The sequence below is a fragment of the Macrotis lagotis genome, chromosome 3 (assembly GCF_037893015.1).
Source record: "Macrotis lagotis isolate mMagLag1 chromosome 3, bilby.v1.9.chrom.fasta, whole genome shotgun sequence".
In the NCBI taxonomy this organism is placed as follows: Eukaryota; Metazoa; Chordata; class Mammalia; order Peramelemorphia; family Peramelidae; genus Macrotis; species Macrotis lagotis.
The window spans coordinates 72196276-72223225 of NC_133660.1; the positions used below are offsets into that span (position 1 = coordinate 72196276).

Below are 26950 nucleotides of genomic sequence, written 5' to 3' on the forward strand. Positions count from 1 at the left end.
ATAAAGCACCAGCCCTGGAGTCAGGAGTACCTGAGTTCAAATCTATCTCACACACTTAATAAGTACCTAGCTGTGTGGCCTTGGGAAAGCCACTTAACCCCATTTGCCTTGCAAAAAAAAAAAAACCTAAACAACAAAGAACTGATGGCATCTGAATGCATATTATTTTAACTTTGGGGGGATTTTTTAATGTTTCTTTTTCTTTTTGTTCTGTTTTTTCTTTCACAATATGACAAATGTGGAAATATGTTTTATATGATTGCACATGTATAAACGATATCAGGTTGCTTGCTGTCTTGGGAAAGGGAGGAAGAAAAATTTGGAACACAAAATCTTTCCAAAAATGAATGTTGAAAATTGTCTTTATATGTAATTGGAATAAAGGAATGTTTTTTCTGGAAAAAACTCTGGATAGGAGTACATTAAAACAAAGAGTATGAAAAAAAGGAATAGGCTCTCATTTTTAGAGGTCAGACCCACCCCCAGGATGACCATGGGTCTGTGAGAGCCTAGAGCCAGGACTCTTTTAGGCTACCTAGCTACCAATAATACCCATAAATATTCATTTGAAACTTAATGACAAAAATAGCAGTTCCTCCCCTTGAATACACACTGTACACTGCAACCAAAATGCTTCTTTTGATTCTTTCTTTCACATACCAGAAATCAGCAGCAAGAAACTCACCTGTTAGTTGATGGCCTGCAGGACATGTCAAGCAGGTTATGCTGGCTGTTAACGCACAAATGCAATTTAACAGCTGCTTTCATTTATAGTGATTTCTTGGGCAGTCACCTTGCTAAATCAGTTAAAATATACCCCACAAATGACTAGTGATTCTGTATGTCAATAGTGTCTTATCTAGAACTTTAATACCCTTGTTGTTTAATACCTTTTAGTAGATTCCTCGATGACCCCATAGTAGAGTATATAATTTAATGAGATAGTTAATATTTCTATAAAACCAGCAATCTGATAAATTCACGTTGGGTAGGCACTTTCATTGAACCAACATGAGTGACTGTTCCACATGAGGCATTATCTTTTCTTGTACGACATTGAAAGCATACATGCTGCTTGACAAATCTGAATTTTAAAAAGGATGAATGATTGGCACCCAGTAACTTACACAGAAATAGAAAATGGCACAAGAAAATTGCCCATTTTTTTAGTTTTACATTTTACATGAATTTTTTTTCTTTAAGGTTTGATCCTACACGTGTAATTTCCATGAAAGTCAATCAGAGTCATGGCTTAACAAAGGCTACAAGTTTAGATCTGTAGACAAAACTGTTCCAGGTGATATATAAAGCCAACTAGGTCATTTCCTGGCATAGAGAAGAGTTCAGGATGGTGACAGTATGGTTCTGACAAAGTTTTCTTCTAATCTCTACATTTGAGACTCAGTCCTACAAGCATTGATATCTTAATGATCAAATCTTGATAGATTTACTAAGGGGAAGAACAAAGAGACAAAACAGAGCAGGGAATTTTTTAAAAGTGTAATTCCCTGGTTCTGTGACCAAGAGAGAAGCCAGATTTTATATAAGCTGGTCATTACATAGCAGATTTTCCTGAAAAGTTAGGCATAAAGTAAATATTGTATATAGAATGAAATGAGAAGAAGCATGGCATAATGAAAAGTATATTGGTTTTAGACCTAAATCCAGAGGACTTGGATTCAAAACTTGATTCTGTGACTTATTGTGTTTGCGTGAACTTGACCATGTAATTTAACTTTACTGGGCCCCAACTGCCTTATCTGCAGACTGAGGGTTTTGAAGTGTTTGACCTCTAATGATCCTTCCATGGTCTTATGAATTTTTAGAAACCATCAACATCATGATTATCACTTCAGACACTGTTGGAGATAGTCCAGGATCTTAAATTTTAGAGCAATGGGAATAGCAGCATCCCCCCAGATCCCCCACCCTATTTTTACACAGCCATCAATGAAGGAAGCAACCCTTTCAGCGAAGGGACCCACCTTCCACCACGAAGACCAAACACTGACTATGCTGAGCCCCAGGATTGGTAATACCCCACATGCTTTCTTCCTTCAGACTCTGCCACCATCATCCCAAGGAAGCCACCTATATGGAGATGATAACCTAGCAAGTCCTTCTACAGAAATCCCTCCAAATCCTTCAGCAGCGTCAAATGTTATAACATCAGTTAACAGATATGATTTTAATAGTGGAAATAATATTAAAGAAAAAGCATTAGAATAGCTAGGTAGTATAGTGGCTAGAGAACTGGCCAGGGAGACAGGAAGATAAGAGTTCAAATGTGCCCTTAGATACATACTAACTATGTATTCCTGGGAAAGTCACTTAACTCTGATTGCCTCAAAAATAAAAAAAAAAGAAAAAATGGCAGCATTATTATCTGATTTGCTTCTGCTCCCTAAGGATTTTTTTAATCTGATTTGCAAGCTGAAACCCTTTATATTGGCTGTCTTCTACCATTAAAATATGAATTCTTTGATATAAGGGATTATCGCTGCTTTTCTATTTGTATTCCTAGGATTTAGTACAGTGCTTTGAACATAAGAAGCGCCTAACAATGTTTTTCCATTCATTCATTCATTCAGGTTGTTCATTCACTCATTTAGAATGTCACAAAAGACTTTGAGGTGAGATAGATGTTACAGGTATTATTATCTCTAGTTTGTCAATGAGGAAGTTCAGCTGGTGAAACCCATGTTTCTTCTGACTCCAAGATAATACAGACTTTTTTCCCAATCTCCAAAAAGATGATGTGCCAGATATCTTGGCCAACATAAATAGGCTCTCTTTTGCAGTTAAAAATTAACTGTTCCAGCCCACAGGGATGACAGCCACTATAAAATAACCTCTAGTTTTATTGAAAAATGGGTCAAGTGCTTTTTGTCATTGTGTATTCACCTCAATCCAGTAGACATTGATAGACATCAGGCTTGGTTTTGAACTTGCTGTCATGAGCTTCTTTCCCATGTCCCATTTGTTCTTTGCTTTTTCTACTTTGAGGATTCTGACTTAATCCCTACTGTCCATTCCTTAATTAGGCCATGCCCCTTTTCCCCAAAAAGCTTTTTCTCCCCTCATGATTTCAATTAAGAGAACTACTTAGAGACTGAATTAGGTGGTATAGGATCAAGATTGTGCTAGAACCAATTCTAGTCAATGGTTAGATTTTCAGTGTGAGCACTTAAACTTCAGAAATCTGTGCAAAAGGCTACAAATCAGGATTTGATTTAGTATTGTGTTAATTGTTCAGGCCAGAGGTATCAATATAGCATGGGACCTGTGAAACACAGAGGGTACAGATATAATTAGATTAAAATGTAACTGAAAAATATTTAGCAAAATAAATAAAATACAATAAAATACAGATAATGTTAGTATGTATGTGATTTTCCAAGTTAGTGATAGAAAAAATGTTTATAATATGGAGGTAGATTAAAATTGTACCAAGTTTACATTTTTTATTTTAAAATTTTTTAAAAAAAATTTTATTTTAAATTTATGGAATAAATCAAGCATTTCCATAACATAATAAAAAGATGATAGCAAATTAAAAAGCTTTTGAACAAACAAAACCACTGTAACCAAGATCAAAAGAAATGAAGTAATTTGGGAAACAATTTTTATGACTAGTGTTTCTGAAAGGATTCATCTCTAAAATATACAGAGAACTGAGTCAAATTTTTTAAAAAAAGACAAAGCCATTTCTTAATTGACAAATGGTCACAGGATATGCAAAGGCAATTTACAGATGAGGAAATCAAAGCAATCCATAATCATTTGAAAAATTGCTCTAAATCACTAATTATTATAGAAATACAAATTAAAACATCTCTGAGGTACCACCTCATACCTCTCAGACTGGCTAATATGATCAGAAAGAACGATGGACAATGTTGGAAGGGTTGTGGGAAATCTGGGACACTAATACATTGTTGGTGGAGCTGTGAACTCATCCAACCTTTCTGGAGAACAATTTGGAATTATGCCCAAAAGGCAGCAAAAATGTGCATACCCATTGATCCAGCAATACCACTACTGAGTCTATACCCTGAAGAGATGATGAAAAAGAATAAAAACATCATCTGTACAAAAATATTCACAGCAGCTCTGTTTGAGGTGGCAAAGAAATGGAAACTGAGGGAATGTCCATCAATTGGGGAATTGCTAAACAAACTGTGGTATATGTATGTGCAGGAACACTATTGTTCTATTAGAAACCAGGAGGGATGGGAATTCAGGGAAGCCTGGAGGGATTTGCATGAATTGATGCTGAGTGAGATCAGCAGAACCAGAAGAACATTGTACACCCTAACAGCAATATGGGAGTGATGATCAACCTTAATGGACTTGCTTATACCAACAGGACAACAATCAGGCACAATTTTGGGATATCTGCAATGGAGAATGCCATCTGTATCTTGAGAAAGAATTGTGGAGTTTGAACAAAGACCAAAGACTATACTATATGTTTCTTCCTTATCACATTCAACTTAGATCAATGTATACTATGGGAATGATGTAAAGACTAACAAACTGACTTCTGTGGGGGGTGGGGTGGGGGGAGCAAGATTAGAAGAAAAGCTTCAAAATTCAAAATAAATAAAACCTTTCTAAAATTTAAGAAAAAAAAGATGATTGCACTTGAAACTGCAAATCAATTACGTACAACTATTCTTTTAAAATTAAAGTTATCATGCAAATTTATCTTTTTTTCCCCCTTCTCCCCTCCATTTCTTTTTCAGAGAGACAGTACTTTCCTATTAGATTCCTTACTAGTTTTGTGATGATGAATAAATCCTTTAATCTCTATGGGTCTCAGTTTCCTCTTATATAAAATAGATATAAAGAGCATCTCCCTCACAGGATTGTTGTAAGGATCAAATGATATATATGTGTATGTATACATATTTATATACATATATATATTTTATGTGTATGTATACATATGTTTTATAAATATATTATAATATTGTGACAGAATTTATAATATGAAATTATAATAGAAGCTAAAGAATTTTAGAAACCCTAAAGTCCTTGATAAATTTGGGTTATTATTAGTTATTACATAGGGGCTTCTAGGTGGCACATTGGATAGAATATTGAAATTGGTATCAAGAAGACCTGAATTTGAATCCTGTCTCACACTTATTAGAGACGTCCTCCTAAGCCCTTTCAGATTTAGCTTCTTTATATGGAAAATGAAAATGATGGTGAGGATGATGTGAAGATAATAAAAATAACCTATGTGAAGTACTTTGGAAACCTTAAGATACTATGTAAATGCTAGCTCTGTTATTATTCTGACCTTAAATGGAATTATACAGTTATTAAAAAAGAATGTTAATTAATAATTTGCAACAGCTTGATAATAACATCTATTGTACTGACTGGGAACAAGGAATTTCTGTAGCCCTATGGTTGCAGCAGCTAATGGAGGCAATGGGATTCGGTTTGCTTAAACCAAAATATCGGATACAGATCTCTGTCAATACCATGAATAAATAGATTGTACTAATATGCACTTGGGCTAAGTGACTGTGCTTAGACCAAGGTTGACTTGTATTTCAAAGTAATAACTGGGGTTTGGCAAGGAGAAAGAAACTCCTTTGGACCTATAACATGACTTTAGAAATTTTGAAAATAGAAGTTTAAAAAGTGACCACTCTTGAACTAAAGAAAATGGGTAGGCCCCTAAATTAAGATGTCATTAAGGACCAGGGGTCACATTTTTGTTTTAGCATGGACATGATGACTGCTAATGAATCAACCCAACAATAAATAAATATCCACTCAACTCTAGCTATGTTCATACTAAAGAGGAAAAATAGTATTATATTCTTTCCCTCAGGAGCTTACAATTTAGTCATGGATGGTAATTATTACTTTTTATCGGTTTTTTTATACTATGTTAATCAATAGAAAATTGTGAAAATTAAGTATTTTATTTAAAAAAATAGCTTGCATTTGCAGAGCACTTCTCAACATAAGTTTTTAAAAAGTTAAATTGACACCAAACATATATCATAAAATCAGAGGATGTTTTCTAATGACACAGACATCTATCTTCTCTCTGTAAGGATGTCATTTTACCCAACAAAAAATGTAAAAAATTAATGGCAAAATTTCCTCATTTCCTTTTCTGACAATGACTGGTAGCTCAAGGAAATGCTGTAGGCCTCATATGCTTGCTTTTCAACAAGGTATTTGACAGTCTCTCATGACATTCTTGTGGACAAATCAAAAAAGATATTATAATTAGAATGATTAAATAACTTCCTCAAGAGCTATGTTGATCATAGGGTGGGAAGTTTCCAGTGATGAGTTTCATGGATTTCTCCTCCACCTTATCTTGTTCAGTGCTTTATCAACAGCTAAGGATCAGATGAAACTATAGATGGAATGCTTGTCATTGTTGGTCAGTTGCTTCAATTGTGTCCAACTCTTTGTGGCCCCATTTGGGAGTTTTCTTGGTTGAGATACTGGTTTGCCATTTCCTTCTTCACCTCATTTTACAGATGAGAACCTGAGGCAAACTTGTTAAGTACTTGCCTAGGGTCAGTCAGCTAGTATGTGTCTGAGTCCATATTTAAACTCAGTTGCAATGCTTAGCTTATTTGCAGATAATTCAAAAGTTAGGAGGGATTATTAATACATTATACAGATCCAGAAAGATGGAGCCAGGGTAAAATGAAGGATTCAAATGAAAAAAGATATAATTTAATTATGATTGTTGAAACAAATAAATTGGGGTTACTCAATATTATTTAGTGATCAGCTCTATTAGGAAAAAATATTTATTAGTTATGTTGAACCAAGTTGATTAGTAAATCATTTTACATGGAAGCAGCTTCTACCACAAAACTTCTCAGTCAATCACCAAGTATGTCCGTAGGCTCTGTCCTCCTTATTCACATTCTACTCTAGCCAGGTAAGCCTCATTACTGTTCCCTGAACATGACTGGTCTGAGATTTGCTCAGGGTATTTCCCAGAAAGGTTTCATTTATTGTCACATATAAGCAAGTTTGCTCTTGTACCTCCCCTCCTTCTTTTGCAGAGGTAAAGTACTACTGGTATAGAACACTGGTATAGAACACTGCCTTTGACATTAGAATTTTTCACTATATTGGTTTAGGTTTTTTTTGTCGTTGTTGTTTTGCAAGGCAAATGGGGTTAAGTAGCTTGCCCAAGGCCACACAGCTAAGCAATTATTAAGTGTCTGAGACCAGATTTGAACCCAGGCACTCCTGACTCAGGGCCGGGGCTCTATCCACTGTGCCACCTAGCTGCCCCAATATTGTTTTTTTATTTATTCTTTGCTATAAGGGATGGCTGTCTTGGAAAGAGAAGTGATATATTGTTCTCAGGGCAATGATTGGATTCATTATATTGTAGGCTAGGTGGCACAGTGGATAGAGTGCCAGGCCTGGAGGCAGGAAAAGACTCATTTTCCTGAATTCAAATCTAGAAACTGGGCAAGTAAGTCACTCCACCTCTGTTTGTCTCTGTTTGCTCATCTACATAATGAACTGGAGAAGGAAAAGGTAAACCATCCCAGCATCTTTTATTAGAAAAATTCCAAACTGGGTTACAAAGAATTGGACATGACTGAAAAATGACTGAACAACATATGTTTGTGTACATGGTGATCAAAAGGGACTATGAGGCCAGTTTGCTTGTATTCCAGATACCTGGGCTGTAAATTCTTAGGTGTTTCTGGCTAATAACTGGTCTCCTAGTGTGGACGCTGGCTACTTAAGTTTGGTTCTGCCTATTCATTATTCAGACCTGGGAAAACAAGTAGAAAGAAAATAAAAATTTATTAAAAGAAGTTACAATACATAAGAAAATGGTAGGTAAAGGAGAGACAGAGACAAAAGAGCAGTCAAGCAGAGCTGACTGAGCCAGCAAGTCAGAGAAGACTGGCATCAAAGTGGAGGTCCAACCCAGATTTTTATGGTCTTCCTCTTATACAGAAATCAAAAGGTGAACCCCCTCCCCCCTTACTGGACCTGGAATTAGGCAGAGGGTTGAAGAGGAGCTCAGGGTATAAATTTTACATTAAACAATGAAACAGTGGTAGTCATTTACATCTCAAAAGTAGGGAACCTTGACACAAATTGACAAGATGTAATAGCCTTTTTAAGGGTTTTTTTTTTTTTGGGCAAGGCAATGGGGTTAAGTGACTTGCCCAAGGCCACACAATTATTAAGTGTCTGAGGTCAAATTTGAACTCAGGTCCTCCTGACTCCAGGGCTGGTGCTCTATCCACTATACCACCTGGCTGCCCTTAATAGCCTTTAAGATTACAAATTTTGTTTCTGTTACATTCATATTTCTCTTTTGTTTCTGTTACATTCATATTTCTCTTTTCTCCCCCCTGCAACACTAGGACCTTCACAAGGAAGGACGTACCCCCACCATTTTGCTTAACTTGAAAACCAGTCCTATCTAGATGTCCTGAGACTATTACAGGAGTCCTGGGACTTCTGTTCCTGGCTCCCCCTTCACCCTAAAAGTTAACTTAGCCTTAGGCCTCCTCCCTTCTGTCCTTGCTGGTCCTTTCCACTTTCTTCTCTAAAGTCTTCCTCTTCTGTGTTGCAGCAAAGAGATGGATTTTTGAGTTAGGGGACCTGAATTTGAATCCTAGTACCTTGAATGAAAACTTCAGCTTTCTCAGTCTTGGTTTCATCATCTCTAAAATCAAGTCCCTTCCAGTTCTAAATCTTTCTTCTTAGATAATGTTCTCTTTTGTTCTTTCCCCTTCTGGAGATTAATGAAACCTTTTTTCCTGAAGATACCACATGCTTTGAGGAAGCATGCTATAGTATAGAGTTAGAAAGAGTGGATTCAAATCCTACCTCAAATACTTGTGACTCCAGGAAAATCACTTAACCTCAACATATTCAATTTCTTCATCTGTGAGGTGATTTGGCCCTGGATGAACTTAGAGACCTCTTTCAGCTCCAAATCTATGATCAATTGATAGGTTGGCTGTCACCCAGGACCAGAAAGAGGCGTTAGCTGTCATGCTCCTTGGTTCTCAATGTCATTTTCAGAAGTTCCTTTCATTGTCCTTCAGCAGCCAAATCTGGCATTACCTGAACCCCATCTTATCTAGACTTTTCTTGTCTTTAGTGACCGTCAGGTCTCTACATTCTCCCAAACACTTAGGTCAAAGTCTTCATCTTTATCCCAAAACCTGTCCTTTCTGAACATCCCAACCTCTTTAACATTCTTAATTCCTATGACAAATCTTAAGCCTATCTCTGCCACACATCAGATTGGTCTTTTCTTAGCTCAGGGTTCTCAAGTTGGAGTCCATGGACTCTAACTTGAGAACTTTGATCTAAGAAATTTTTTGAGAACTGTATTTCATATATTGGTATTCCTTTTAATCCTATGTATTTTATGCATTTAAAAACATTCTGAAAAGGAATCCTATCAAAACTTTTACCAGATGGCCAAAGGAAAATTCGCGACACTCAAAAAAGGTTAAGAATTTCCATCTTGGATGAAACCCACCTCCAATCAACCGAAACTTCCCCAGGTGCCTGAGTTACAGTTCTGGCAATTGGTTATCCAGGTATCAGCTATGAATGAGAGAAAAAGGAATGAATTTAAGATGACCTAGAGGCTGTAGTGATAAGATTTCAATGGAAGTTTAGGGAATAAATGAGAAGGATAAGAATTCAACATTTTTCACAATAAATTTTGACTGCAATGACATATAAAAGCAGACATTTGTCTAAGAGAGCTCATAGTTGACATGGGAAATAATCAAATTTACCTATGCTGTTCATTTGAGCCTGAGTTTTATCAAGGGGATAAAGAATAAAATCTATATTTAAAGAAGTCCTTTTCTTTTTGCTTTCCCCGCATCTATCAAGAGCAGTATATAATTTAATTACTGAATCCATGGACTGGACCATGGAGAGAAAGAATGATGTGTCTGCTGTTGTGAGAAATGAGATAGCAGCCAACTGCTCATTCTCATCATTCTTCCTCTGTTGGACTAAATTAATATAGTTAACAAGCTTTTGTTTGGATTAGTAGCTCACATGTGTGATGCATAGATCAGGACTCATGATTATTACAGTATTTATTACTTATTGATTGCTGACAGTGCACTCACCCGGCACATGAGGGAAAGGAAATTCTTTTGTCGTTTTATTGTGCCTATGCCAATGTTCAATTTAATTCAACTTGGCAGACATTTATTAAGCCCTTACTCTGTACAAAGCATGGTGCTAGGCTTTGGGGGAGTAATAAACCTTGCTAAGACGTTGTCTACATGGAGCTTATGGGGTAATAAGGAAACATGAGCCCTGTTTGGATAAACCCAACGCTCCAGATTTAGAGGGGCAGTTATTGGAGGACCAGAGACCAGGGGTGTGGATCGTGAAAATCTAAGCTTCTCAAAGATTTAGAGCTGGAAAGTCTTCTGTCTAGTGCAGCCTCCTCGTTTTACCAATTAGAAAACTGAAATCCAGAGTTAAAATACTTGGTCACAGAACCAAGGCCATGCGGGCTTCCGACCTCTCTTTTAAGTGTCTTTACTCAGACTTAGTTCTTTTTTTTTTCTTTAAGTGTTTTGCAAGGCAATGGGGTTAAGTGGCTTGCCCAAGACCACCCAGCTCGGTGATTATTAAGGGTCTGAGGCCGGATCTGAACCCAGGCCGGTGCTCTATCCACCTAGCCGCCCCCTCAGACTTCATTACTCTCATCTAATTTGCCCTCAGTTCATTCTGCTTTTCCTTTAGTCACGGGCGGGTGGGATGGGGGCGTGCGAGTTTGGGGGTCCGTGCGCAGTACAGACTGTTAGAAAAGGCGCACAGGCCCCTTCTTCTCCACCCAGCGGCCAGACCCCCGAAGCTGGACTGTCACGTGGAGGCGTTTAACCTCAGAAAGGAGGCAGGCGGAGCCGGCGAGCCCCGGGGCGCCGCGCTCCCTGGGCGTCCAGTCCGGAGCGCGGGGGAAGCTCGCAGAGCGTCGGGGAGGGCCCGGCCCAAGCTCGCAGGCGGGGCGGGGGCGGGGCCGCTGGGAGCGCGCCCGCCGGCCCCGCCCCTCGGCCCCGCCCCGGCCACGCCCTCTGACCACGCCTCCTCTGCCCCGCCTCCTCTGGCCACGCCTCTTCCCGCTTTTGTTGGCAAAACGTGGAGGCGGCAAGGCGGCCCGGGCTACGGCGTGGCAATGAGCGGGGAGCAGCCTGGAGGGTACGCTCTGCTCCTCCTTCCTCCTCTTCCTCCCTCACCCTCCTTCCCCTCCCTATCCTGTGCCCCCTCCTCTTCTTCCACCTCTCCTCATCCCCAGCGCCTTCCTCCTGCCCCCCCCCCCCCCCCGCTGCGCCCCGGGCCCCAAGCAGGGCGCTGGAGCCCCCGCGGCCGGGGTCCGGGGCTGACATTGTCACGCTCACCCCCTAGGCTCCGGCCCCCCCCCCCCACCCCAGGCCCCTTCCTGCCCCCAGGCCCACTGAAATACCCGGGAAATGAGGAAGAAGAGGGCCTGCCTGCTCATGGACCTTTGAAAGATGGGGGTAATTAGAGCTCCACCGCCTCAAACTCCAGTAATTAATAACTGATGTCCGGATCAATAAACGCCCACGCCGGCTAGCGTGGCGAGCAGAGCACCTTAGTAGCGAGCCGTTGTATCAGGACTTGTAAAGTGCTTCTGTTATCATTCAGACAGCCTGGAAGGTTGCATTCCCATTTTACAGATGAGGAAACTGAGGCTCAGCGACTCACTCTGGGTAGAAGGCCAAAACAGGGTTTGAACAAGATCCTTGTTCCAAGTCCACCGTACTTTCCATTGTACAGCTACTAAACTAAGAGAAATCCTGAAATGGAGAAGACATATATATATATATATATATATATATATATATATATATATATATATAAAACTTTGGTCTATTTCCTGTTAAGTTATAAAAAAGGGGAGAAAATTAGCTCTTTAGGAGCCTCTTACCTGAGCACCAAACAACTATGCCCTGCCTCTTTCTGCCCCAATTCAATTGATTTTATTTTCAGAATTACTAACTAACCTAAGATGGTGGTCTCTGGGGAGAGGATCAATGAATGGTAGAGAGCCACCCCTCTTGGAAAATCAATCCCCCAAACAAACAATTATTAAATGCCTGCGGTGGGTCCTAAACTACATTAAGGGCTGGAGCTAGAGAGAAAGAAAGAAAACAATTCTGGGTTTCCATTCTGTTAGAAAATGGGCTTTGGCCTCTTTGCTGGAGGAATTACTGGCTTCCATGTGCCCTTGCTTGGCTGGGTACTGTTCAGTTTTCTTTTTTTTTTTTTCATCACACATTCAGGAAGCATTCATCATAATATTAACAGATTTATATGGTACTTGAATATTTGCATAGTGCTTTTTATGGATTCTCTCAATTCATTCTCAAAATAATCCTGTGATATAGGTGCAGCAGCAGTTTTCTCCGTTTTACAGCCAAGGGAAACTGAGATTCTGAGTTTAAGCAGCTTTCCTTGGATCTCCCAAGTTCAGGTTTAGAAGCCTAATCTTGCTGGTTCTAGCTCCAGAGCTCTATCTACCACAGCATTCTGTTCTGTCCTCAAAAACTGGGCCCTTAAACACAGCTTTGGAAGGCCCTCCCCCTTTCCTAGACCACATCTCTGTGGTTTCCACATGACTTCCCCACCAAGTCTGGTCCTTAAACATAGACAGGTACGTCCTACTGAAGTCTCGTCTCTTCCTCAATGACCTTCAGGGAGGTGAAGCTCTTGGTCCCCTTTCATGAGCTCTGGCCCTTTTAGAGTTCACACTACTATCATCCAGCAAACATTTATTAAACTCTTATGGAAAGCTCTTAATTTTATTACCTGTTTAATAATCACTTCACTTCCCATAGCTATATATATATATTCTTCAAAGTGACTTAGATCATACAATTCTTGCAGAAATGGTAAATGATAATAATAATAATAATAATAATAAACAACTTACTATTAGATACCAGATACTTTATAATGATCTCATTTGATACCTCTTTTACAGATAAGGACACTGAGTTAAACAGCAGGTCAGTGACTTATCCAAGATCACACATAGCTAGTTAGTATTTGAGTCTGGATTTGAAATTAGGTCTTTCTGATTCCAGGCTTAATGTAAAGAATTTGGGGGTTAAGTGACTTTGATTTGGGGTAAAGCAATTGGGGGTTAAGTGACTTGCCCAGGGTCACACAGCTAGTAAATGTCTGAGGCTGAATTTGGGCTCAGGCCTTTCTGACCCCATACTCACTGCTCTATATACTGTGCCACTTAGTTATAGAGCAGATTTTATTAATTTGTTTTTTGTGAGGCAATTTGGGGGGTTAAGTGACTTTCCCACAGGCTGGATTAAAACTCAGGTCTTCCAGGATTAATCTTCTATACACTATATCATCTAGCTATAGATAGATTTTACTAATTTTTTTTGTGAGACATATTCGGGATTAAGTGACTTGCTCAGGGTCACTTAGCTCATAAGTATCTGAGGCTGATTTGGAACTCAGGTCCTCTTGATTTATTAATGTTACAACTGAGGAAATTTGAGGCACAGTGAAATTGTGACTTGCCTAAGACACATAGCTAGAGAATGGCAAATCAAAAAAAAAAACACCTCCCATGCATCATGTCTAGCTATTATAAATTGCTAAAGTTACTTCCAAAGAGAAATGTTATATAAATTATTGTGCATTCAATTAAGTCCTTTCCCACTTGGAGTGGAAAATGGGGTGACCCCATTTGGGGTTTTCTAGGCAAAGATACTGGAATGATTTGCCCAGTTCATTTGACAGATGAGGAAACTGAGTTAACACTGGATTAAATGACTTGCCCAGGGTCATACAGATAGTGTCTGAGGCCAAATTTTGGACTTAGGAACATAGTCTTACTGATTCCAGACTTGGTGCTCCTGGGTCCTATGCCATCACCTAGTTACTCAAAATGACCTGTTTGCTTTTCTGAGATGCTGGTCTTTTAAATTTCCTCTTCATCATCATCATTATCATCATTCTTGTTTTACTTCTGTTGTCCCTGCAGCTCAAGTCTCAGTGAAACAACATGTAAAAAACGGGATGACTATTTGGAGTGGCCAGAGTACTTCATGGCTGTGGCCTTTTTATCTGCCCAGAGGAGCAAAGATCCAAATTCCCAGGTAAAGACCATTACACAGAGTGTAATACACTCACACTCACAGAGATGCACATAAATGCATTAATGGCTGAAAAGGGAAAAGTTAGTAGACTAACCATTAATTTTAAGCTTTAGAATAAATCTACCGTCTCTATGTTCGCAGTTTTATTTCTTCTCTTACAGTTCGATGCCCAAGTACCTTGTTAGGTTCTTCAGTTAACTGCCTCATTGCAACAGGAATTTGTTGAAAGACTGGTAGATTGTTGGGGCAGGATCGAGGAACGGGTAATCAGTCAGTCAATCGATCAGTCAAGGAAAATGTACAAAGTCCCAGTTATGTGTGAACCACTGTGCTAGGGATGGGAATATAGATACAGATACAGAGAATATAAAAACCTCATTCTAATGAGACAGGGTACTTTGCGATGGCTTTCACTTCAGTGGTATTGGACTTAACTATATTTCCGGTTTTGTTAGATTTTTCTGCTTATTGCAACAATCATAAATCAAAGGATCTCTCTTGTGAACTATCACAATTCTTTCTGTTTCTCTTAATGCTCAAAGCAGGACTGAAACCCAAGACTTCTTGATTCTGAGGCAAGGTCTATCCCCACTATCCCATGATGCCTTTCAGTGTCATTACTAATTATCTAATATCCTCCTACTGGATATAAACTCCTTGAGGCTAGAAGCCAGTATCTTGCACTATGGCTTATTTTTATCTCAGTGGATAGAATGCTATGTCTGGAATCAGGAAGACCTGATTTCAAATCCAACCTCAGATATTTACTAGTTTTTTTTTTTTTTTTTTAGGGCAATGGGGTTAAGTGGCTTGCACAAGGTCACATGGCTAGGTAATTATTAAGTGTCTTAGATGGATTTGAACTCAGGCACTCCTGACTCTAGGGCCGGTGCTTTATCCACTGCACCACCTAGCCGCCCCCATTTACTAGTTTTGTAACCTTTGCAAGTCACTTAACCTCTACTTCAGTTTCTTCATATTGTACATACCTCTTAGTTTTATTGGGAAGATCAAATAAGATAATTGCAAAGTATTAGCCTTGTCCTTGGCTTATTGTAAGAACTAGATAAGTGTTATCCATTACATTATTATATTATTATTTGAAATTTTATTAGTTACTTTTTTAAATTTAATGCTAATTTTTTTAAGAGCCCTTGTTGGCTAGTAACTAGCTAGGTTTGTTTCTCACAGCAACTTTATGAAATGGTAATAATAATGAAAATAGTGAACATTAATATAGCCTTGAATATTTGCAAACTGCATTATATCTATGATATTTGAAATTCATCACTATTTGAGGTCGCTACTATAGATAGCCCCATTTTACAGATGAGGAAACAGATTTGAGCTTAAGTGATTGCCTCAGGTCAAAGGTAGCATGTGAACACAGATCTCCTTGATTCTAAGTCTGGTTCTTAAAATCATTTGGTCTTTTTCCCCCCCTCAACTTAGGTTGGGGCTTGCATCGTTAATGCAGAAAACAAAATTGTTGGAATTGGGTACAATGGGATGCCCAATGGATGCAGTGATGACTTGCTTCCCTGGAGGAGGACGGCCGAGAGCAAACTGGACACGAAATACCCTTACGGTAAGGAACATTACCTGATCTCTGTGTTAATGTGGTTCACCTCAGATCGGTTATTAAATAGGAGAGTCAGTGAGATCTCTCCATTTTTAGATATCAAAAGCTAGTGAAGGGGAATCCTATTAACATGCCTGAATTTATTGACCTTACTACCCCTCAATTTCTATAGAGGTCCAGCAGATGGAGGGACTAGAGAACTGCTGCCTTTGGGGTTCCGCTATACAAGTGACTACTCTATAAGCTGATTCTTGGGCTGTACAGACAGAGCCAGGGACACTGTTAGAATTTACCTGAAGAGAACTGAAGCCACACAGACATTCAGAAATGATGAAAGAAAGTTCTCTGTGTCTCTCTGGTCTACTTCAGTACCATTGGAAAAGACCATGGCAAGCCTAAAAAAGCCAACTGATGCTGGCTCAGCCATAGAAGTAAAATACACAGGAATGAGGGAGAATGTGGAGAAGGGGAATCATTGCTATGTATTATATGCAGATGTTCTGTGTTATTCCACAGTAGTAAACTACAATATAGTACCTAGGTGGGACTCTTCTGCTTACTGGCCTTTCTATTGAACTAGTCACTTCCTTTGTACAGAGAAACTTTGAGTAGAAAGCAGTGGAACAATATTAGATGAATATGGAACTATCAGATTTTTTTTTTTTTTAGGTTTTTGCAAGGCAGTGGGGTAAAGTGGCTTGCCCAAGGCCACACAGCTAGGTAATTATTAAGTGTCTGAGGCTGGATTTGAATTCAGGTACTCCTGACTCCAGGGCTGGTGCTCTATCTACTGCGCCACCTAGCCTCCCCGTTTGCTTTTTTTAATAATTTTTTTTTGTCTTTCATTCTCAAAGAAGACCATTACATCAGATAGATGATGCCATGACAAGCACATGAATTGGATTTGAGTGAGGGGAGGCTGTACCAAGTAGCAAGCCTCACTTTCTCCTCCAGGGCCATCTGGGACCAGTGGCCAGATGTGAATCAGGATGACTGGTGTTGGCCCTGGATGTGAGTCAAAGTTAAGTGACTTGTCCAAGGCCATGTAGCAAATAAGTATCTTTTTTTTTTTTTTTAAGGTTTTTGCAAGTCAAATGGAGTTAAGTGGCTTGCCTAAGGCCACACAGCTAGGTAATTATTAAGTGTCTGAGGCTGGATTTGAACTCAGGTACTCCTGACTGCAGGGCAGGTGATTTATCCACTACGCCACCTAGCTGCCCTGCAAATAAGTATCTTGAAACTAGATTTGAACTCCTTCACTCCGGACTCTAAGGCCAGTGCTCTATCCACTGTACCACCTATCAAGATTGTAGAACACCCTGAAAAGCAAGTTAGAGTTTGGACCTTGTTTAGTAGGGAACAGAGAACTAACTATTGAAGGCTCTTTACAAGTTTATAAGATCACAGATATGGAGTGACAAGGGACCTTAGTGTCTATTGAATGCATCCTCCTCCCATTTTTACAAATGAGGAACCTGCTTCACCAAAAACTATGTGACTTGCCTTAGGTCACTTAGCTGTTAAGTGACTTATCTTGAATTTGAGATGGTACAGTGGATTGAGCACCAGTCCAGGAACATCCTAGTTCAAATCCAGCCTCAGACATTTACTAGTTGTGTCATCTTGGGCAAGTCCATTAACCTGTTTGCCTCAATTCCCTCATCTGTAAAATGAACCGGAGAAGGAAATGGCAAACCACTCCAGGATCTATGTCAGGAAAATCCCAAAGAGGGTCACAAATAGTTGGACATGACTAAACAACAAAAAAAAAACCCCAACTGTTTGCAAATCCATCATGTTTTCCATTGTAGTCATCTGCTTCTTTAGTTCCTTTCATTCATTGTTCCTTATTCCATCCTCTGGGGCCAAGAAGAACAGACTCCAAGATATATGAAATTTATTATCCCATCCTTTCATTTTTCTTTTCTTCAATTTAACATCCCTGCTTCTTTCAACCAACCCTCTAACACCATGATTTTGGGTCTCTTTCCCCTATCAGGTACCCTTCTGCTGATATTTTCCAATGCCTCTAACATGTGGCTCTCATGGTCCAACTAGGGCACTGTGGCTGTATTGATCAACTAGTAAGAATGTATTAAATACCCCTCTATGAGCAGGCACTATGTTTGGGAATACAGTACTGAAGACTGCATAAAATGGCTGAAGGAATCCCTAGTCTCAAGGAACTTAACATCCTAATGGGAAAGAAAACAAGTATATGTATAAGCACATCCAACATAAACATAAGGTGAATAGAAAGATAAAATTAGAAATAAAATAGATATAATAAAACAATAGAAAATAAAATATATGGAAAGTAGTTAAATACAAGGTAGTTTTGGAGAAGGTACTAATAGTGTGTGTAGAGAGGCATAGATACTTGAGCTGCATCTTTTTAAAATTTAAATTTATTTTTAACATTCTTTAGTTTTGAATTTTGAGTTCCAAATTCAGCTGCCTCCCTCCAGCCCCTCTCTGACCCATTGAGAAGGTAAGTAGTATAGTCTCAATTATACATGGGAAGATATGTAAAACATATCTCAAAGGAAGGTAAGTTAGGTGGCACAGGGGAGAAAGCATTGGGCTTGGAATCAGGAAAACTCATCTTCTGGAGTTCAAATCTGACCTCAGATACTTACTAGCTGTGTGACCCTGAGCTCCTGTTTTCTTCACTTTCCTCATCTGTCAAATGAGCAGTGGAAAGAAATGGCAACCAACTCTTAGTATCTTTTTTTTTTTGCAAGTGAACTTTAATTTATCATTACTAATAATTTTGTTATAAGAGTAAACATACCCCCCCCCAAGAATAGAGAGAGAGAGAGAGAGAGAGAGAGAGAGAGAGAGAGAGAGAGAGAGAGAGAGAGAGAAATGTACTTCAGTCTGTGTTCAGATTCCAATGTTTCTGTCTCTGGGGTGAGTTGCTTTTTTTTAATCATAAGTCCACCAGAGAAGTTGCTTCAATATTTTTCCCACAGTTGCTATTACTAGCTGAACCTCTACTCTATGCCTCCCCACTCTCATTTATTCTATTCTCTCTCTCCTTTCATCCTGGCCCTGTCCAAAAGTGTGTTGTATCTGAGTATCTTTTCCCTTGATCTTCCCTCTCTTCTATCACCTAGTTCCCCCTTCCCTCCCCCATCCCTCCTTATACCATCCCTTTCTTCTTATTTTTCTCTAGGGTAAGATAGATTTCCTCATGCTATTAAGTGTGTATGTTATTTCTCCTCTGAGCCATTTCTGATGAGAATGAAGGCTCACTCATTTCCCCTTGCCTTCCCCCTTTCCACTCCATTGAAAAAGCTTTTTCTTGACTCTTATGTGAATTTTCTTAGCTTCTTCTTCATCTCCTTTTCCTTCCTCCCAGTACTTTTCTTTATCGCCCATTGACTCCATCTTTATATTATATTATATTATATTATATTATATTATATTATATTATATTATATTATATTATATTATATTATATTAATTATATTATATTCCACTCCTTCCTCTGTCCTGTCTATATATGCTCCTTCTAACAGCTCTTCTAAATGAGAAAGTTCATATGAGTTTTCAATATCTTCTTCCCATGCAGGAATACAAACAGTTCAATATCATTAAGTTCCTCATAGTTAGACCTTCTCTTCCACTCCCTCTATGGTTCACCAGAGTCCTGTACTTGAAGATCAAACTTTCTGTTCAGCTCTGGTTGTTTCAATAGGAAAGTTTGAAAGTCCCCAGTTTCATTGAAAGTCCATCTTTTCCCCTGAAAGAGGACGTTCTATTTTGCTGGGTCGTTGATTCTCAGTTGTAAACCAAGATCTTTTGCTTTACAGAATATCATATTCCAATCCCTATGAGCCCTTAATGTAGATGCTGCCAGATGCTGTATAATCCTGACTATGGATCCTCAGTAGTTGAATTGTCTGTTTCTGGCAGCTTTTAGAATTTTCTCTTTGATTTGGGAGTTTTAGAATTTGGCTATAATATTCCTGGAAGTTTTCTTTTGGGAATATATTTCAGGAGGGGATTGGTGAATTCCCTCAATTTCTATTTTTTTTTTTTAGGTTTTTTTTTTTTTTGCAGGGCAAACGGGGTTAAGTGGCTTGCCCAAGGCCACACAGCTAGGTAATTATTAAGTGTCTGAGACCAGATTTGAACCCAGGTACTCCTGACTCCAGGGCCGGTGCTTTGTTCGCTATGCCACCTAGCTGCCCCTCAATTTCTATTTTACCCTGCTTCTAGAATCTGAGGGCAATTTTGCTGTATTATTATTATTATTATTATTATTATTATTATTATTATTATTATTATTTAGGTTTTTTTGCAAGGCAAATGGGGTAAAGTGGCTTGCCCAAGGCCACACAGCTAGGTAATTATTAAGGGTCTGAGACTGGATTTGAACCCAGGTACTCCTGACTCCAAGGCCAGTGCTTTATCCACTAAACCACCTAGCTGCCCCTGTATTATTTCTTGAAAAATGAAGTCTAGGCTCTTTTCCTGATCATGGCTTTCAGATAACCCAATATTTTTAAATCATTTCTTCTGGATCTGTTTTTGAAGTCTGTTGTTTTTCTACTGAGATATTTCAAATTTTCTTTTAATTTTTGGCTTTTTTGGAAGAGTTTTATTTCTTCCTGATTTCTTGCAAAGTCATCAGCTTCCTTTAGTTTCATTCTGCATTTGAAGGAGTTATTTTCTTCAGAGAGCTTTTTTAATCTCCTTTTCCAGCTGGCCAGTTCTGCTTTTTAAGGCATTTTTGTCCTCATTTGCCTTTTGTTTTGATTTTTTTTTTATTAGACCTAAACTGGTTTTGTTGGGTTTTTTTTTAGGTTTTTGCAAGGCATTGGGGTTAAGTGGCTTGCCCAGCGCCACACAGCTAGGTAATTATTAAATGTCTGAGGCCAGATTTGAACTCAGGTACTCCTGACTCCAGGGCCGGTGCTCTATCCACTGTACCACCTGGCTGCCCCGTAAACTGGTTTTTTAACATATTGTTTTCTTCAGTATTTTTTTTATATTTCTTTCACCAAGCTGTTGATTTGGTTTTCATGATTTTTCTGTATTGTTCTCATTTCTCCTCCCAATTTTTCCTCCACCTCCCTTAATTGCCTTTCAAAATCTTTTTTGAGTTCATCCATAGTCTGAGCCCTTTTTCTATTTCTCTTGGATGTTTTGGATCTGGAAGCTTCAATTTTGTCATCTGAGTTATGTGTTTTGATCTTCCATGGGACTAAAATAATTCTCTATGGTCAGATTCTTCTTTTTCTGTTGTTTACTCATTTCCTCAGCCCAAGACTAATTTACAGCACTTCTAAGGCTTTGGGTTTTTTTTTTATTTTTGGAACATCTCACTGGGAACTTTATTCTTCCAAGGTCTTATGCTCTCTCTTGCCTGTGCTTTGGTATGTAGATGACCACAGCACTTCCCTCTGCCCTGGAGCTGTAAGGAGTGGTCCTACTTGGCTATCATAGTATGGAAGCCCAAACTGCAACCTGGATCTGAGTGTGGGCAAACAGCAGAGTCCTAACCCAGGGAGAGCAGAGAAATTTCTGCAGTATTCCCTGACCCCCTTACTGTTTGTAGGCTGTGCTCTGGGGGTGTAGGCTGCTTTTTCCAGATTCTTGCTGAAGGTTCTACGGCTGCTACTCCCTCACTCCACACTCATTCTGGTGTGGCAGAATTCTCTCCATGTCCCTTCAAGCTGTTTTGGGGCTGTGCTGCGATGGGGCTTTTTCCAACTCCTGGTCCTGGTGAAACACCCCTTTCCTGTGGAACTTCTAAGTTATCTTGGACTGGGAAAATGTATCACTCAGTCTTTCTGTGGGTTCTGCCCCTCTAAATTTTGACTGGAGTCATAATTTGTTGGCTTTTCGAATTTTGGGGGGAAGGAGTTCCTGGGAAATGGTGCCTTCACGCCACCATCTTGACTCTGTTCCCCCCTGGTATTTTTGCCAAGAAAACCCCAAATGGCATCACAGAGAGTCAGACATTACTGAAAATCTATTCAACAGCAGCAGTCTTTTTTCTTTTTTTTCTTGATGATTTTATCTTTTTAATTATTTAGTATTTTATTTTTAACATTCATTTTTAAATATTCTTTCCCTTTTTCACTCCCCACCTCCTTCATTGAGAAGGCAAGTAATTTTATATAGGTTATTCAAAACAATAACAATCTTAAAGAAAGATAGAGTCTTTGTGAGGTAGAATTAAGGGACGAATAAATTTTCAAGCATAAGGGATGGCCATTGCAAAGGCAGAGAGTGGAGGTGAGTATGGTGTAGAAGCCACTTTGGCTGGATGAAAATGTGGGAGGGAAAGTCATATCCAGTGAGTTTGAGAAGACAGGTAAGGAAAGGCTCAAAAAAAGCTGAACAGAGAAGTTTATCTCTTAACCTAGAGGCAAAAGCTCCCTGGAGATGATGGAGTAGAGAAGCCACGTGGTCAACTCTGCACTTAAGGAAAATTACTGCTCTTCCCCTCTATGACTGTACTTTTGTTATTGTGGCCTAAAATTACATTCACTCTTTGGTTGTTATCATCAGACATCTTCAATTCACTAACCTTCTCAGGTCCTTTTTATAGAAACTGTTGCCCGGTCATATATTTTTCCCATACTGTGTAGTTGATTTTTTGAACCCAAGTTCAAGAATTTTTTTTTTCAACATTTATCCCTATTAGATTTTATCTTATTACATTTGCTCTACAGTTCCAGCCTTTTAAGATCTTTCTAAATCCCAATTCTGTCACTCAGTGGGTTCACTACCCCTCTAAGCTGCCTTTCATTTCTAACTTTAACTCACCATGCCATCTTTCTCTTAGTCATTAACAAAAATATTTAAGGCCAAAGGACCAAGAACAGATCTCTGGGAAGCATCCCTCAGTGACATTGATCATTTCATCATCATTCTTCCCATCTGGTCATTCAGTCAGCCCCAAATCTACCTACCTAATCTACCTGTCTGGTCCACAGGAGAAGCATGAGAAACTTTGTTGATAACCAGGTATATCATAGAGTCTGTACAACGGTCCTTTGATCTGCCAGACTTGTAACCCATCCACGAAGGGAATGTGATTAGTCTAGCATTGACTTGTTCTTAATGAACCCATGCTGACTTATCCTGCTTATACCTGTTTCCCTTCCTGAGGTCTCAGAAACCATCTCTTTAACAATATATTCTGGAATTATGCTGGAAGTTATCATTAAGCTCTGACCTTTTGTTTGAAGACCTCATTGTCTTTTTTTTTTTTAAATTTTGAGGTGCTTACCTATTTCTAGTTCTTTGGTATCCTTCCCATTTGCAGGATAGTAATAGTAATAGTAGTACTAATACTAGTAGTAGTCAGGAAGACCGGACTTCAAATCTGACCTCAGGTACCTTCTAGCTGGGTCACTCTGGCAAATCAATTAACCCAGTTTGCCTCAGTTTCCTCATCTGTGAAATGATCTGGAGAAGGAAGTGGCAAGCTATTCTAGTATCTGTGTCAAGAAAGCCCCAAATTGGTTCACAAGTTGGATACAACCAAAATGACTAAACAAGAGCAAAGCATGCATCTGTGTTGAGACACAGGTTTTTAAGGTTTGCAAAGCCCTTTATGTATGATGACTTGCTTGATCCTAACAACCACATGAGGTAGATATTATTCTCCATATTTTAAGCATGGACAACTGAGACTTAGGTCTCACAACTAATATGTTATCTGAGCCAGAATTGGAACTCAGATCTTCCTAACTCCAAGCCTGTATGTATCTTATATATCTACTTTGTCCCCTCAAAACTCATAGTAACATAGAATTCTAAAGCTGGAAAGGGTCCTTAAAGGATCTCTAGTGTAATTCCCTCATTTTAATACTAATAACAGAAAAACAACATAAATAACCATGTAGCAGTTTTTAGTCAGTAATAGCCTTTATATTGTGCTTTAAGGTTTATTTGCATTTTTTATTAATTTTAGTAGATGAGGTCTAGAAAAATGAAGTGAGTTGCCCAAGATCACACAGTAGTATGGTGGAAGGTGTCAAATCTAGACTCTATCTCCATCTCCTAAATTCTTCCCACTGCTCCACTCTGGCTTTCTCTAGGAGCAGTTTAGCAGTCACACCTCTGTAAGGTCTTTCAGGTAACTGGGATGTGGGAATTTTGATCTTTATTAAAAAAATAACAATCAGCTAACATTTCCTGTCTGCTAGTCACTGCCATATGACATGAACTCACTGAGGGCAGACATAGGAAGGTCCACCATGAAGCATATCTAATAATTTCAGACCATGTGTCAATTTTCTGTTTAGAGAAATTCACTTGCTAAAGGATCAGTTTTAACAGCATAGCCCAGCAGTGCAAAAAGATGGGAATTAGAAGGGTATAGAGCAGAGCAGCCTTCTTCACTTTAATTTTAATTGTGGAAGACAAGAAAAAGTGTTAAAATTGCTTAAAGATTTTTTTTATTAATTTGAGTGTTATTTTAAAAGTTCTTGATGGTAGGAAATAGGAAGGTAAGAGAATATTGATGAGTATGTACATACACTCAAACCATATGTAATCTAGACATGTCCCATATGTATATTTTAGAAATATAAAGGTCACCGTTTAAAAATTCTAGGTCAAAATATGTGGAGACCAAAGTCATTATTTATTCAATAAGCAGTTAGAATCTTGCCTGGAGGTAGTTGATTCATTCCTTTGCCTGAACCCTGCTTTGGAATTCTTTGGAATGGTAAGAATATCTTATCCTAATTCCCTCTTGGGCCTCTGGCATGCCAGTGGCAGTCAAGTCGGAATTGTTACCAAAAAGAAAGATTTGTGTGTTAAAGCCACCTGTCCACCTGCTCATTTCCCATTGGCTAGCAAGTAACTCCACCAGTGGGACCCTCTGCCTTCTTCAATCATCGTGAGCCTGAGGCAGACTGGTAGCAGTCACCCAGAAGCTAAAGCTTTGCATCCCATTAATGGTCCTCCAGTCACCTGAACTGCTGATGCCTTCCCACCCTCAAAAATAGCTGATTATATCTATATTAAGACATTGCCTTTGTACATGTTGACAACATGCTTTGTGAGCAGAACTTATGAGCTCTCTTCTGTAGAAAGAAAAATACAAATAAGGCATCTGTCTGGCTCTGCAGTTTTTTAGTGTTTTTGTGTTGTTGGATTTTTATTGCCTAGTTGTTGAGTTTCGGGGCTCTGGTCATTGTCTGTTGTTTTTCCACAGCTGTATAACCCTTCTAGGTTTTCAAAGCATTTTCCTGTCACTTATTAATTATTCAGTTTCTATCTGTGTTAGAATCTGCAGTTTTCTTTAACCATTGATGTGATATAGAAATGTAAAAGTGTTTTAAATAGCTTTTAAAAGCTTAGTGTTTCATCATAATACACATAAAGATATATTAACACTTTAAATAATGAGTGCAATGCTATAATATGAATAGCTTTTTTTTTTTTTTAGTATTTGTTATATCTAAAAAATTTTAGTTTCCTGGGGATAACAAGTGGATTATGGGATCTTAGAGCTAAAACTGGAAGGGACTTGGGAGGTCATCTTCCCAGTATTTGATTGTTAATGTTAGACTCAGAGTCAAGGAAGCCTGGGTCCACATATTGTCTCTTCTTAGAGACTCTATCTTGTTTGATTACAGATCTTCGTGGAAATGGTTTTTGCAAGTATTAAGTATATTGTTGCTAAAACATAAAAAGTGAATGGGTTGGCTTCTGTACTCAGTTATCTACTGGAGACTACACCTTTATAAATTGGAGACTACACCTTTATAATTACAGAATAGAGACTAAGACCTCTCTGGTCTACTACTATTCAATTTTTCAAAAATCTTTTGATTATAGAACAATATCTAACCTTGAATACTCCTTAGACAAGATAGCTTTCTTTTATGTCTTAAATTTTGCAAGATTATGACACATGATTATAGAGATCATAGGTTCTTAAGCTCATTTACTAGCCATGTGACCATAAGATAGCCCCTAAATCTCTCTGAGCTTCACTTGGAAGATAATTCATTGTTTCCAAGGTTTTTGTTTCTTGTTTTTTCCAATTACATACAAAGGTAGTTTTTTAACAATCATCCATTTGCAAGTTTATGTGTTCTACATTTTTCTACCACCCCCCCCCCTTTCCCTTTTCCTTTCCCTCTCCCTGTGACAGTGATCATTCTGGTAAAAGTTGTTCATGTACAATTGTATTTAATATGTTTTTTGCTGAGTTTTTGCAAAGAAACTGTTTTGTAAATTTTAAAATGCTATACTGAAATTGAATTGTTTCTTTTTTTTTTGGGTGCTGATATTAAAATTTACCATTCTAATGGAATTCTTCCTTTTTTGAGATAGTTTGACAGTAGATCCCTAGAGCCTTCAAAATGGTATAGCTTCCTATATGGATTTTTTCTAAATGTTTGTTTTTTCCCAGACCCAACCATTCTTCTGGACATCCATCATTTTGATTATCTCTCATGCTTTCTTGTGATACATCAGATGGAGTCCTTATATGATGTCATTGCTAATGAAAAAAGCATTATAAAAGTTGTGACTGACATACAGAACTTACCAGGGGGCTGTTAAAGTATAGTAAATACATTGACATACCAAATAATTCTTAACAAATTCTCACTGTATGACCCTGGGCAAGTCACTTAACCCTGATTGCCTTGAAAAAGCAAATAAAAAAGTTTCCATTCTATTGGGGAGAGCTGGGTAGTGAGAATATAACATTAGCACAAGAAAGTACACAAACCAAATAAACAGAGGCCATAGAAGGATGTACTAAGATGGGGGGAGGAAGGGTGGGGTCAAAGAAAGTTTTATGAATGAGGTGAACCCTTGTGCTGAGCCTTGTAAGGTGATGAGAAGAGAATGCATACCAGTCATTAGGGAATGACCTATGTAAAAATGTAACGGAGGTGAGAGATGGAACATTGAGTTCAAGGGAGCTGCTGGGTGGTCCAATTTGGTCAGAATGCAGTATCTGTAAAAGAAAATAGAATGAAATAAGCCCAGAAAAATCAGTTGGAACAAGATCATAGAAGGTTTAAAATTATGGACTGAGGAATCTGTTTTCCCTCAAGGTAATAGGAAAGCACTGAACATTTATTAGTTGGGTAATGGTACTATTTCCTCCCTTCTACATTGGAGATATTTGAGGAAAGGCTAGATGACTGAGACAGGGAATGTTTTGAAATAGATTTGAATTTAGATGTGGGTTGGACTAAATCAG

General features: G+C 38.6%; 1 protein-coding gene across 1 annotated transcript in view; it reads left to right on the plus strand.

Annotated features, from left to right (window-relative positions):
* Positions 1-11158: 11158 nt before the first annotated feature.
* Positions 11159-26950, plus strand: part of DCTD (dCMP deaminase) — a 53887-nt gene continuing 38095 nt past the window's right edge. Inside the window, exons 1-3 of the mRNA XM_074228917.1 lie at positions 11159-11220; positions 14054-14168; positions 15621-15756. Coding sequence (XP_074085018.1) covers positions 11198-11220; positions 14054-14168; positions 15621-15756 — 274 coding nt within the window. The 5' untranslated portion in view covers positions 11159-11197. The remainder of the gene's footprint in view (positions 11221-14053; positions 14169-15620; positions 15757-26950) is intronic.